General features: G+C 45.0%; 1 protein-coding gene across 13 annotated transcripts in view; it reads right to left on the reverse strand.

Moving 5' to 3' along the window:
• Nucleotides 1–261: 261 nt before the first annotated feature.
• SLC31A1 (solute carrier family 31 member 1) overlaps nucleotides 262–13,960 on the reverse strand; it is a 28,552-nt gene continuing 14,853 nt past the window's right edge. For 8 of the 13 annotated variants that reach the window (XM_074846549.1, XM_074846555.1, XM_074846552.1 and 5 more), the window contains 4 exons: nucleotides 7,766–7,921; nucleotides 5,391–5,463; nucleotides 4,834–5,002; nucleotides 262–4,169 (listed from right to left, as the gene is read on the reverse strand). In XM_074846549.1, coding sequence (XP_074702650.1) covers nucleotides 3,968–4,169; nucleotides 4,834–5,002; nucleotides 5,391–5,463; nucleotides 7,766–7,921 — 600 coding nt within the window. In that variant the 3' untranslated portion in view covers nucleotides 262–3,967. Of the gene's footprint in view, nucleotides 4,170–4,833; nucleotides 5,003–5,390; nucleotides 5,464–7,765; nucleotides 7,922–8,611; nucleotides 8,942–10,679; nucleotides 10,829–12,648; nucleotides 13,881–13,960 lie in introns of those variants that run through there. The other 5 variants (XM_074846561.1, XM_074846558.1, XM_074846557.1 and 2 more) reach the window with 3 other exon arrangements.

The following is a 13,960-nucleotide window of genomic DNA, read 5'->3' on the forward strand; positions in this document are numbered from 1 at the left end:
CATGCCCATCCCCACCACCCGAAGATGGACGCTCGGCCCCTGCTGCTCACCCCCCCGTCACAGCAGGCACCGAAAAGTCCTGCCAGAGACAAGGGGCTGGGGAAGGCCAGGCTGGAGTTGCCCGGCTGCAGGGCCTCTTGCTAATAAAAACGGGCACTTCCTCTCGGAGTGACTTTCTGAATGCTGCAGGAAGAGCCACCAGCCGCCACTTCAGCTGCAGTCTGCATTGAGCATTGTTTCCAAAACACACATCCACCACAGTAAAATGCAATCTATTTTATTGGTTAATTATATACAGGAGATTCTTGATATTCACAGTAATATTAGACAAGTTACCTCCACAAAGAGCAAGAGTAAAACCAAAAAAGACAGTCCACTGTAAACAAAACTAGAAATCCTGCTGGATTTGGTGGGACTGGCTCCAGACAAGCTGAAAAGGCACTCAAAGAAAAGCAACAAAAGCCAGCTGATGAACACAGCCTGGATACTTTTTGCACTTCTTCCAGGATGATAATCCAGAAGCAAAGCACGTGGAGACCAAACATCAGGGTACAAAGAGACGCCAGACATCACGTTCCAAGCATGCTACATGTGTGTTGACATACAAATTTAATTTCCTCAAGTCTCGTAATCATTAGAGTCCTCACCTCCCTCCAAGCACTACTTAATGCAAGTTTAGTGTTATCAGGACAACTTTAAATACAGCCAGCAGAACGGTTGGGACTGCACCAAAAGCAGTCAGTAGGGAGGCCAGGTTTTGCCCAGACTCTGGTAAAGCAAACAGCAACCTGGGCCAAGAACATGGCAGATGGTGGCATCTGGTGGACCAGGGGGAGGCTGGGACACAGGGAGGTAGGTGGCTTCTCTGGATTGTCAACATTGAACCAAAAGCATGGCCAAAGCTGGCAGGGAGACACGGACTGGAAACGTCCCTTTCTCAGTTGTGCCGTGCTGTATCAGCGAGCTCAGAGGCAGAGAGGACACAGCCCTCCATCTTCTCTCCTTAACCGCCTTCCCAGCTTGGGCTCCCATTTCTAACAACTCAGGTACTGGGCTCCCATTTCTAACTCAGGTACTGCCCAGTGCTCAAACCATCGTTCTTACAGGCTGCTGGAAGGCAGCTGGGGCACTCGCTAGACACTTGGGAGACTTCTGCCCAGGTTCCTGCTCCCCAAGTGACCACTGCGAGGTCAGCGTCACTCCCCTCTCTGCACACAGGAGAAAGCTGTGTGCCCTCTCTTGTGGGAGCGTGGGGAGGAGATGACCCTTTGAAAACAGAGGTACTCATCCTTGGGGAGAAACAATTTCAAGGGCACAGATTAAGAATGAGGCAGAAAGCTAAAAAGAGAACCAAGTTTATACTGGAAAAGCCACAGCTATTGCCTAATCTCCAAGTCATCCATCTCTGATCACTTGAATCAGAGAATTCAAGTCTGGTCACTTGAATACAAGGAAAGGTGGCTAAAAGGTGATAGCGAGAGGGTCAGGCCAAGCAGAGGTTGTATTTGAGAGAAAGACACAGCAAGAGGTATATGAAGTAACTACTGTCATCACGCAAAGCCACTTGTGACTACAGCCTGTAATCAGACATCCCTGTAAGGGCAACAACTCCAGCTCGTTCAAGAGAAACCGATCGAAGAGGTGTTGGCAACATCAGCTCTGAACTCCTTCAGGGATCAAGCCCCTGCAGTGTAAAGCTTTCAAAACATAAACAACCATCTGCAGCACTTAACTGCCTCAATTTTCTCTGACAAACACCAAGATTTCCTCACAGCTCTCTCGCAGGGATTGGAGGGGTCTGTTTTCCATTCTCACAGAGAGCCGTGATTGCTTAGAGGGCACAGAAGATTTTTACCTTTGTGACGGATACAGAGAGAGGGCATCTGTATCTCCTTCTGCAGTCTGCTACAAACATAACTCCCTTCAAAAACCAGACCAGGGAAGAGCTTTTCCTGTCTCTCATCAGGAGGTGGCTGGAATTTTTCCATGAAAATAACTTTGCCTCCTTCACCCAGATGCAAATTTGCTACAGAAAGAGGCTCTTTAGAAACCTAAGCCTGCTTTTAACTCATCTCCTTTTATTCTGTATAAATAGACTGCCCAAAGAAAACAAAATGTCCAAATAAATAGCTGGCATCAACCCAGGACAGTTGACTTTAGATGGTGCGATCCAAGATCCTGGTAGTGGCAGTAACAGATTTCCTGCTGCCTTTCAAAGAGGGTGGGAGGCTGAGGGTGGGCTCTGTGCTGCTGTAGTAGCATCAGCACAGCGAAGAGCAACGTACACAGGGATGGGCCTCGCCCTGAAAGGCTTATGGGCTAAAGAAATGTAATTCCTCTTCAAAGATCAGCTTTCCCTACACAGCTACTGCTAACAGTGTGACTAGTAGCATCTTCGGAGAAAAAACTGCTACTGCATGTGCCCGAATACTTTCCTCTCAAAAGGATTCCCTGTTCTCATGGCACATCCCAGACATCAGTCCCAGCCTGAAAGTGGTGTCTGTTTTTCAGTGCCTTTCTGAAAATCCAACCATCTTCCCTTTCAACCAGTTACAGGCACAAATTGGGCATCCTGAGGAGAATGAAGACTTTGCACCATACTCTGCACAACATTCCCTACAACAAGAAGCAGTTTAAGAATGAAGTGCTAAACCAAAACTGCTCCCTAGAAAACCCAAAGCATGTTCTGGGCATCACACACAGAGGAAGCTGCTTTCGCCTGTGTCACAGCCTGTCCTGCCCGTGAAACGCGCCGAGCTCACAGCACAGAACAAGTTCTTTACTGTGCTACAACACTTGTCCACCACTGGCACTGATAACTCTTACATCTCCAAGCTAACATGGTCACAGCATGATTATTAAGACAAAGAGGAGTCATCTGGGTCAGGAATACTTTTTCATCAGCCTAAACTGCTCCAAATTTCACTGGAGACCAAAGGCTGCTGTAGTCCTATCTTTTCTTTCTTATCTTCCCCAAATCTCTCCTTTACAGGAATAGGGTTGACTTCCTTCATCTCAATCAAGGAATCATTATTTAGCTCTTGCCTCATTTACAGAACTAGTTTTAGTGAACCAACAGTCTAGCTCTAGATCCATCCAGGCGTAATTCAACATGAAGTAAATGAGGGTTCAATGGTTTATTTAAAATCTTTTTGCCCTGTAAATACACAATTGTTGTCCTGCATCTACTCTGTATATTTCCATGATTGTGAAGTGAGAGCAGCCAAACCCAAACGTTACCACTTGACGCCAAGTAAAGCTGCTGGATACATCAGAAGATTAGCAACACTCATCGTACTCTGATGGGCTTGGAGGACAGACTCATCGAGACCCCTGAAGCACACGGGTCACATACTTATGTCAAAGTACTCCCTTGCCAGGACACACCTGAGTGTGTCTAATGTGCAGCACCAAATCTGCCTCAGAGGCTGAGTCCTTCTGCATCAGAAGGTGTCATTGGCCCCAAAAGCCACAATGCCAGGGAGATCTCCTCCCCAGCATTATGTACATAATGAAAAATAGTAAAATTAAAATAGCCATTTGCACACGTAGGCTCCATTGGCAACTTCAATCTTTACCCTACTGTTCATAAAACCCTCACAGATGAGCATTTGCAATTTAAAAATAAAATGGTTTTTTTTGTGTTTTGTTTTTTTTTAAAGAATAATTTCTACATTTCTGTCAGCCAACTAATTTCAATCACTGCATAATCTAAGAATAAAGCAAATCCTAGCCAAGAATGGCTACCACGGGACCCTCAAGAGTCAGCCCTGCTGCCAGCCTGCAGCAAAGGGGAGCAGCATACCCCAGCTCCTCACATCCCCACACCCCAGCTAGGAACTTGTGGTGAACTCCAGTTGATTTTCTTCAGATTGATTCTCTTTCAGCTTAGGAATGATCCAGTCCTCATGATGGCTGCGCTTCAAGAGAGCAGTGGGGTGGAGAGGCTTCTGGGCAGCATCCAGTGTTAATGGCAGTGCTCCGTGATATCCACAACAACTGCCTTTTTCCAGCTGAAGAAGAAATAGCCCGTCCCTGCCCCTGCCGCCACGGCTATGCAGAGGTATCCGTTATACGTCATGAAGATCAGCATGAGGAAGTAACTGACCACGACTTGAATGATGTGCAGTACAGTCTGCAGGAGGTGAGGGAAGCTCAGCATCTGCTGTCTGAGAACACAAAACCCAAAGAACAGTCAGCATCCACGAGACAGAGGCGGGAAAAGGCACATCCCCGAAGAGAAAACTTAGCTCTTAGGCTGACAGGATGCCAAGGTGGGCATGAAATGGCAGAGAAGATAACAAAGAAGGTTGGACATAGACTTCTGCATGCATCTGTCGCTTGTAACTGTGTTTTTCCCCACAGAGCTGACTGATAACAAAGAAAGCACGGTACTTGCTGGGAGGACAAAACTTTTAGCTGAGGAATGGACTTCTACAAGCTTATTGTACCCCCACATTTAATAAGCAGAATGGCTTCTTTTCTGAGCAGAGGCTTTGACTACCTGTCAACAGAAAGATCCTAAGTATTTTCTGTCAGGATCGCTGGCTGCAAGACACAAATCTGTTCCTGGGAACTCCACAAATGTGTTCATTACTGCTTTGGAAAAAAAAAAACCAAGCTTATTTGACTCCTTGCTGCTTTCCTCCTTTTGTTCCTAAAGGGTGGCCAAGTGACTCAAGCACAGTGCCCTCCAGTGTCAAGCAGTGTTCCAATCTGGAGTCAATACACTTTGCAGAGAGTGATACTGGCTGCATAAAGTTTTTCCTGTCCCAGTTTTAGCCTTTGTCAGCTGCAGAAGAAGTTTGTCTTAGAATTAAGTGAAATTCTTACCCAACAGTTTTGTGCGTCTCCATCAAGATAGTGCCATTGGGACCTGGCACTGGCATGGAGTTGTATCGAATGCTGACTTGGGATTTACGGAGCAGACACTCTCGAGCAATCTTAAGGCCTTCATAAAACATGGCCAGGAAGAAGACAGCCACAAAAGCACCAGCCATTTCTGACAAAAGAAGAAACATTATTGTACCTGTGCAACAAAAGCCATTTGCTTCAAAACACGTCAGAAGAGACACTGTGTGATTCAACAACCCCATCACTGCACAGGCTATGGCTGTGTGCACGCATGTACAGACAGTGAATGGGAATTTCATCCATACACTGATGGGAATTTCACCCCTGAATTGAAACCAGCAATCACTGTTGCTAATAAGACCAGTCAAATTCTCAAACAATACAAACATCTCTCTTTTTCTTTCACCCCAGAGATGCCATTTAAAAGACTCAATGCAGTGTGCCTGCATATTTTTGGCATAAATAGCAAGATAATACCTGAAACATTAATCAGTTGCAAACTTTTTGTTTGGACTGGACAAGACAGTTTTACTAACCTCCAGGAGTATTGATTATAAGTCCCGAAAACAGCAATGGCACATTCTCATAGCTGAAGTGGAAAGTCATTGCCTGCCCAAAACATAAAGAACATCAAGATGAGCCTGAATAGCTCATCCTGAGATGGAGCTCACAAGAAGATTTAGCAAAGGTTTTTGTATTATGACAAGAACTTAGATCATTTCAGCTGGTCACCAGATAGACTCGAAGAAACTCTTCAGTAAATCTAGTGTAACGCACACAAGCGAGACATGGCTAAAGATGCTCCAGGTTCCAGCTGCTTCTAGTGGGCAGCTTTTTTAGGCAGTGTCCCCGGGCAGAAGGCACTGTCCTTCACAGTACCTGCTACAGAAAAGTGCCTTCTCCTTGCTTTTGGAGCTCCTTTTCTCCTCAGCATCAGAAGCAGTCAAGGCTTGGGGATGTCTCTGTGGAGCTCTTCCTTGCCTCCTCATGACTACTCACGGGCTGTGGTACAGGGCACTTTCTTCTCTCACCCTGACCTCCTGTGAGCTCACATGGATAAGGGCTTGTATAGCTGAATCCTCTGGTCCCATCCTGCACTGTGCCAGCAGACTATTGTCTCTCTACAGAGAAGTGCCATATCCCATGGGAAATAGAGGCCTAAATACAGGTACAACAAGGAGTATATATATAAGGCAGCACCACAGCTTCCCCTGGGTGAAAATAAGGGCTCCTGAACCTGCACAGGAAGCTCTGATCCCCCAGCCAGCTAGAGTACATATAATCTTCCCATCCAGGTAAATACATTGCAGTTTAGCAGGTCTTAACCGCAGCTGCATACACTGTTTTCACATGTAAAGTACTCACTAAGCTAGAGGAAATTCTCTTTGAACTCCTCTCATTGCTTAATTAAGGTTATTTGCTAAAGATCAGAATTACGATTAATTTTAGCATCCATAAGAATCAGCAGACACTCATTATCCCCAGAGCAAAAATTACCATCTTTCAGAGAGTACTTCCATTTCTTTAATGAATTTAACATTTTTACATTTAAAACAAAAACCACACAAACCAAAGAGCATTACAGCCTTGTTTTATAAACCACAGCTGAAAGAGCCTGCTACTCGGTGCAAGTGAGGAATGGGAATATGCATACATTAAAACGTGTTCAGTCTGTTATCTAAGATGCTGTACCTATTTACTTCCTTCCCTGACAGTTTTATGTGCAATGTTAACTCAAAATCTTGTGCAATCACAGTTTTTTAGTTGTAGGGTAAGGCAGGATCCTGTAACTATCCATTGAAGATAAGAGTACTTGACACTTGTAAAGAAACAACATTTACAGATCAAAGAAAGTCAACACTCCGCTGTTAGATTACATGAAGAGCTTGATAAAGACATCAGTGACAATGCTGGACTGTAAGTTCCACCAGCACTAATGGGCTTTGTACTGGGCCATGTTCACGAAGGGGAAGGCTGTCCTAGCCCTCTTTTCTCCTGCTATGTTACTGTTTGCAGTATAAGAAGCAGCAGTGATTCTCGATCCCTTCTTCAGGGCATATAGCTGGCAGGTGAACTTTAACTGAAGGCTTGCAAAATATACTCCTGAGTATATTCTCATTTGAAATGGAAACACTCTCTCCTCTCCTTCCAAAGTTTAACCATAGTCATGTTTTAATAACCTGAAACTCACTCCAAAACTTTTCAGAAAAGGGAGAAAAAGCTGAAAAAGTCCCTAGAACTGGCTACACACAAACCCAGATCCTACAGTCATCTCCATGGGAACTCTGGCCAGGATTTCTGCAAAGCTTCAGTGATGCCAGCACGCACAAGTCTGAACTTGTTTAAATCAAAGCTAGCTAGAGCAGCAGGATTCAGGACCAACACAGCCTTAACACCAACGTGGCAAAGAGCCCTGGTAGCACTTTGCTCGCCAAACTGAGCGCGTACTTAAAGTTCAGGAGGAAAAGGGCACAGAGGTTGGTTGCCTGCAGGTCAGCACAATCCATCATACTAGTGTGCAATCCTCTCAGTGCTGGTTAAGGCTTCTGCCAACACTAACGGCCCGAAGAACTCCATCCACCTCCATTTCTTGCAGGAAAATGTTTACTTTGCATTTCTGCCTTTAGCTGGCTACAGAGCAGATACCAGGCTGGCTGCTAGAAAGGTTTTTGCAAGAAAAGACCATTTTGCCAAAGGATGTCCAGCTCTGAAATACATTTCATGTTGCATATCACCTCATGCCACTTCTTTATTCCAGAAGAGCCACAGTGGGGTCTGTATTTTAACTGAATTGATTCATGCTTTCCACAGCTAAGTTTAATTTCCAGTTCTCGTAGCCTTTAAGGTGACAAGTTACTCTGAACCACAGACAAGGAGAAGTTTTCTGGTTAATTATGACTTTTCCACTTACCATCATCATCATGTCAGATCCATGACCATGTCCTGGGGCTGCCGTTGAATGGTGATGTTCAGGAGGATGCGTGACTGGCAACATGGAGCTGTTCATGTGATCGTGAGACATCTTTACAACAGAGATATTCAAAAAGGCACGTAGAAAAGTTGGACCCTGAAAAAAAAAATAATAAGAAGCACTTTTCTAAAAGAATATGGTCTCTCTACTGCTACTACAAGAGAAAAGACTCTAAACCACTGAGAACTACTGCCTGCAGATAAACTTCTGGAGCATCCTCACAGTCCTGCACTCTGACTACAGAGAACACACGGCAAAGTGAGCAGGACAATTTAAAGGAGGTGTGTCCCTCTGAGCTTTACATCATCGTATTGCTGCACCATCCTAAACATTCTTGCCAGAAAGGCACCCTAATCTGATTGAGGTAGCACATGGGGACAAGTGCTCAGCATAAATGAACATTTCTTATCTGTAAGAGCTAAAAACCCAAGCCTCTTCTCAATTGCAGGCATGCAAGAGGCAAAAATATCTCAAGCCCCATTTTAAATTGCATATACTAAAGGATCAGGTTACAATATTTCTCTTAATTGACAGTTATGCATTTTATTGGGAACATGTTTAACAAAGAAATTATGTTAGGTGATACAAGACCTATTACCAGGCAAAGGTCTGCAATGGCCACAGGCAAACCAATTTCATTTCCATGAGTTTTACATTGTCACATCTCCCCTCTAATCACATTACACACAGTGAGAGACACACTCAAAAGGCTGCCAGTCCAAATCCCTAATCTGGTTACTGCAAATCAGGTATGTCTGGACACGCTGTGTTAAAATAAAAATACACCTTGTGGCTAGATGTGGACATGGCTTCCGCACTCTGCACATCCCCAGCACAACTTGGATGGAACGAGGGGCAATTTCTGATGTGAAATGAAAAGTCACCAGGTGGGAACAGCAACAGGAAACAACTTGGGAATACCAGTCAGTCCTGAAACAACAGCATCTGTCAGTGTGACAGAGCCAGGCAAAGGCAACCCTAGCGTAGTCCAGGTGAGATACCACTAAGCATAAGTAAGTACTGACACTGTTGTGCTGGACCCTGTCTGGAATATTGCGTACCCTCCCGGTCTAGTCCAGCACTCGGGTAAAACCAAGTGAAATAAAAAAGTACAGACACTTTATCAAAGTTAAGTTTAAAAAAAAAAAAAGAGAGATGTACTTCCTTCCAGATAAATCATCAGGAGTGTTTACAACTGGGAAAAAAAAAGCTTTTTAAGCTAAAAGACAGTATGGTGTTTGAACAGATAGCTATGAATACATTTAGCTTGGAAAGGGAAAATGAAACTCTAGAAGAGATCTCTAAACTGGAAGCAGCACTAGCAAACAAAACCCCAAATGGCAAGCAGCTGATGGTAGAGCTGGTGTGTGACAGTGACCGTATGACACAGCTGGGCAGGAATCACAGGTGGCCCAGAACACAACTGTCAGTGCAGCAGTGACCGGGGTGATCTCAAAAGGATTTGGAGTTAAAAAGAACAATGAGAGAAGTTAAAGATTTGGGGAAGATAAGGAATCAAAGTCAGCAGTGGTGGTGAAGAGAAAGAATTAATACACCCTGCAAACACTGAAATTCAATAATGTAAGGAAGCACCTGTATGCACCCAAGTCAGCTGGCACAAGCTACACCAGCAATACACAGCTCAGGTATTTTCTGCATCTCTGTGCAGATGAAGTTTGTAGCCAATCTCCTATTGCATTAGAAAAACTTCACCATAACTCCCCTGGAAAGTTAACTTGTAATATAATCTGAGTGGCACTGGCTAAAAGCAGAATGTACCCCTTGTCCATATTTCTGCTAGTATTTTTTAGCTCACTCTGCCCCCAATTTGTGCTTAAATATTAAGACCAGAAAAATGTTCAGGGGGAGGAAAAAACAGAGACCAATGCAAGAAGCAGCTCACCTGACCAGAAAAGCATCACCAAAGGCTATCTGCAGAATGGTGTATTTTCATACAGCATAGCTTTGAAGATGATACTGTTCCAGAAATGAAATGTTGAAGCACTAGAACTGATGTTCCAAAATACAAACACTTGGGAAAGGAAAGAATCCTCTGCCAAGACACACAAACTTCAAATCATCTTTTGCAGCAGGGAAGGAAGAACAGCCGAAGTGCTTTGCACCACGGGATCAAAGATCAGTGTGCTGCAAGAGGAAAGAAGTAATGTAGGAACCTCCCCTCTCACCCAGCCAAAATCTCATCTCCTCCCTCTTCTTTTTTCAGTTGGCATCGCTTTTGCTTTGGATGCAACGTTTTTGCTAGTGACTACTGTACAATTTGATTATTTATTCATTTTAGGATTTCATGCTCCCGCCAAACTCTGCAGACTCCATATGCTCCACAAGCCCTGGATGTTTACCAGATTAAAAACTCTCTTCGTGGTTGGGTTGTGTCCCACTTCTCACTAATTTATCATCACTGGTCTTCAAAAAGGGAGAAACAGGGGGTGTGTTCTCTAGGTATTTACTGTGTATTAACAAACAACAAGGTCAAGTATTCCCAAGCGGCTGCAGGGATGGGCAGGGTCTCAGTACAGGTTACCAAGAGCATGCTTGATGCTCACCCATGTAGCTCCTTCCTACCCTGCTATACTAGTGCTCCAACGCCAAATCCAACCCCCTACTGCAGTTACCCAACACTGAAAGATATTTTATGAGATCCTGAAAAGAATGGGATATTAAGTAGCGTAAGAAGAATGTAGACTGAGCCACTTCAACTGTCTTTTGTGTTACCAACACGAGGATAAATTTCTGTTTAAAAGTAAATCGCTTCCAGTGGAACACCCCAGAACAATCAGACTCTGAGTTACAACTTAGGAGGTCTCTACCTACGCCTTGGGGTAAAAACCAGTACCTAGGGCAGCAGCAGCAACAGGTTAATGGCTGTGTAATATCTGAAGCTGTAAATCTCTGGTTTGCTTGCGCAGACTCTTAAGAGACGAGCTGACTGACATGGAGCTGACATGGAGAAGGGCGCTGTTTTTAGTAAGTCTGACTCCATACCTGGAGGAAAAAAATCCACACACGTAAGTTTCTATTATCACAAATTCTTTAAATAGGTTTAGTCTTGTACAAACCCAGCAGTTCAGCAGCAGGTATTTTTGTCTGAATGGGTGACTTGATCTCTCGACTGCTGTTTGCACAGAAAGGGAGGCACTGGAGTGGATTCCTGAGCACGCCCTGGTGAGGGGATCTGGAACAGACTGTGGCTGCAGCAGGCTCAGGTATTTTGAAGCATTTGCACAGCTAAAGGGCACAGACCTCAGGGTGCACCTGCCTCGATGCATCCAAGGGACACACACACACAAGGATTTTTTTTGTACTCTGCTGTAGCCTACCTCATAAGAAAACAAACTGGGTGGGACAGGAGAGAGGAATGAGGAAATTCTCTCCAGGGCTTGTTTCTTTCCCTCTTAGTACCTCACCCCAGGTCAGCGGAGCCACAGCCTCCATTTCATGACCCCTCAAATTCGTAAGGAAAACAGCAAGACTCAGAGCTACACACAGGACTCGTACTTTAAGTCATGGTCTTGGAGCAGGGCTGCCCTCAGCACATAGGTGGGCTCTGGTCAGGTAGAGGTTTGTGTCCCTCTGCTGCAATGCCACCTTGGCAGCTCAGCAAACCAAGCTGGGGCCGGGAGATGTGCAGCCAGGAGCAGGATGTGACAACAAACTGTTAGCTCAAGTTAAGCATTAGGACTTGCTTTTACCCTCTACCAACATTTAACTAGTGCTGCTTCATCTCACACATACAAGGAAGCCACGTTCACAACTCCAGGGCACAGAGAAAGGGAGGAACGGTAGGTTTCTGTTGTGTACTGGCAACAGTGGGTTTACAGCAGGTTTACAGCAGGTAAACGAGCTGGACCTGGTGAGATGCCAAACACAAAACAGTCTTCTCAAGCAAGTCTCTGCCATAAAATGACTGCCATCATACATAACCTCCACCACAGTTTCCCAATCTATTGTTTCTGCCCTGTTAATCCAGAGTCCCAACACTCCACAGTAAATCACAGTTCTTCCTGTGGCAAACAGCCTTCCAGACATCCAAGGGAGATACAGCTTTTAATGCAGAAACACAGGACGTGCAGAAACAGGACAGACTATGGGAAGGATCTGCTGAGCTCCCAGAAAGTACTTTACAAATTAGCTCGGTATGAAACATGGTGTGCAAACAGAGCTCCTTAAAGTCACATTCAAAAGGAATGAAGCCCCTTTCCAAATCAGAAGTCTAACAGGATTAACAGCGGAGCCCTAAATCAATGTCCATTAGAGCAGCAAACTCTTCTTTTCAAAACAGTGCCTCATCTTTCCCACGCCAGTTCTAAAAAAGCAAGAAATAAAACTAATTCCAGTGGCTCTGCCCGAAAGGACCAGAGCCTTAAAAAGCACCTCTTCAGCCTCCTTTACACTAGTTACTCATTCAACAGAGACGGTGCTGGCTGCAGTGGCCCAGTGCGCAGCAGGAGCAAGCACGCCAGCCATGCCGACGGGGCTGCCTCCTGCACGGAAGCCTCCAAACTTCTGTCTCAACAGAGCTGGAGTGATTCTTACGTAGGGTCTCTCCAACAACGCTCTTGAGGTTGAGAGAGAAGGTCCCTCTCTTCCCCTGTAGAAGACCTGGTAAGGTTTACTAAGAATTAAAATGAAAGCTCCTGAGAGAAATCCAAAGGAAAAAAGATTAAAAATAGCAAGTTGGAAAGGCAAAGATCTCTTGCTTGCACATCACGTATGTCTCAGTCCTGCATGACACAAAGGAATGCTACATATAAACCACATGAGTCATGAAAAAGGCAACCAAAAGTTATCAGTGCTCTACTTACAGAAGTCCAGCTGGCAGACTATTTGAGCTCCACTGGCTCTGAGCTTGTGGTCTCACGCCCAATCTTTTTTTTTTTTTTTTTTTAAAGTGCTGTAAATGGAGATGGGAGGGGAAGCAGGGAGTCTGCAGACACTACGGCACTGTTCACTGGCTCTAACTGTGGTCTCCACTGAATGGTCTGAGCTAGCCATCATGAGACTTAAGCACTGCTTCCAGTTTACTCAATTTCCTGGCAAACTTGACAACTTTAACTGCTTCCTTTCCAAAGGGGTGGACTTGCTGTGATTCCTCCAGGATCCCAGGCTTAGCTCCGGAGCTGCTTAAAGACACAGCTGAGGGACAGACCAATTCTATCTGTAGGAGTATCCAGCAATGGCAGCCAAAGCCTTCCTGGGTCAAGCTATAGAGACACACTTTAAAGATATGGAAAAAAAATAGATCATTCCTCAGTAATGTAATATAATGTGTTTTACAGATACACACTGCTGCTCTCCAATGCCAGAATTCCCCTTGGAGCTCTCCCAAGCAGCTTCTGCAACCTCAGGCTGGAACTCAGACACAAAAGGAAGGACTGTGCTGTACCCAGCACACCTCGTAGTTGCACACCTCTGTTTTTCCCTTGCACAACTCCTGAAGAAGGAGCTCTTAGTGCTATATTAAGAATTTAAGGGAAGTTTGCAAGGTCACAGAAGAACGGCGTGTCTTTGCCTGGTACTGCGTCACCACCTTAGAGTCCCAATCAAAAGCTTTTACCAGAAGTTTAAGGCTTCCTAAAAGCTCAACACACTAAGAAGGGGTTTGGATAAAGAGCAAGAAAGGGAAGGGAATGGCTTGGGAGAGGAGCTTCAATACATTTGGAGAGTTAGGTTGTTAGGCTGCATTAGTTTGTATTTCCTGGGTTTTGTCCATGACCAGAGAAGCTCGCAAATCGATTCAGCCCAGATCAGCGGAGTCAAGCAGAAAAACAGTGTGTGACAGAGGGCACATTCTCCCTCTCCACCTGTAAGTGGAAGAGATACAGCTGAGCTATTTATACAGATGGGTTTCAGAAGCTTTTGAAAGAAGGAAGGTACTCTGAAAGATGTCCAGCTTGAGTAGCCAGAGGGTAGAGTGCAGGGAATGGGGAATGATGGGCAAAAAAAAGAGCTGAGCAGGGCTACAGACAACATCTTGTGTTCAGCTTCGAAAGGGGACAATGTCTGGGCAGACTGTGACATGCAGAGATGGAAGCTGTCAGCAGGGATGTTAGAAGGGAGACACAGTCAAGCTGGTAGCATGTAGAGACCAGCTCTTCAGCAGCTATCATGCATAAT

Source organism: Strix aluco, chromosome 20, assembly GCF_031877795.1.
Source record: "Strix aluco isolate bStrAlu1 chromosome 20, bStrAlu1.hap1, whole genome shotgun sequence".
Lineage (NCBI taxonomy): Eukaryota > Metazoa > Chordata > Aves > Strigiformes > Strigidae > Strix > Strix aluco.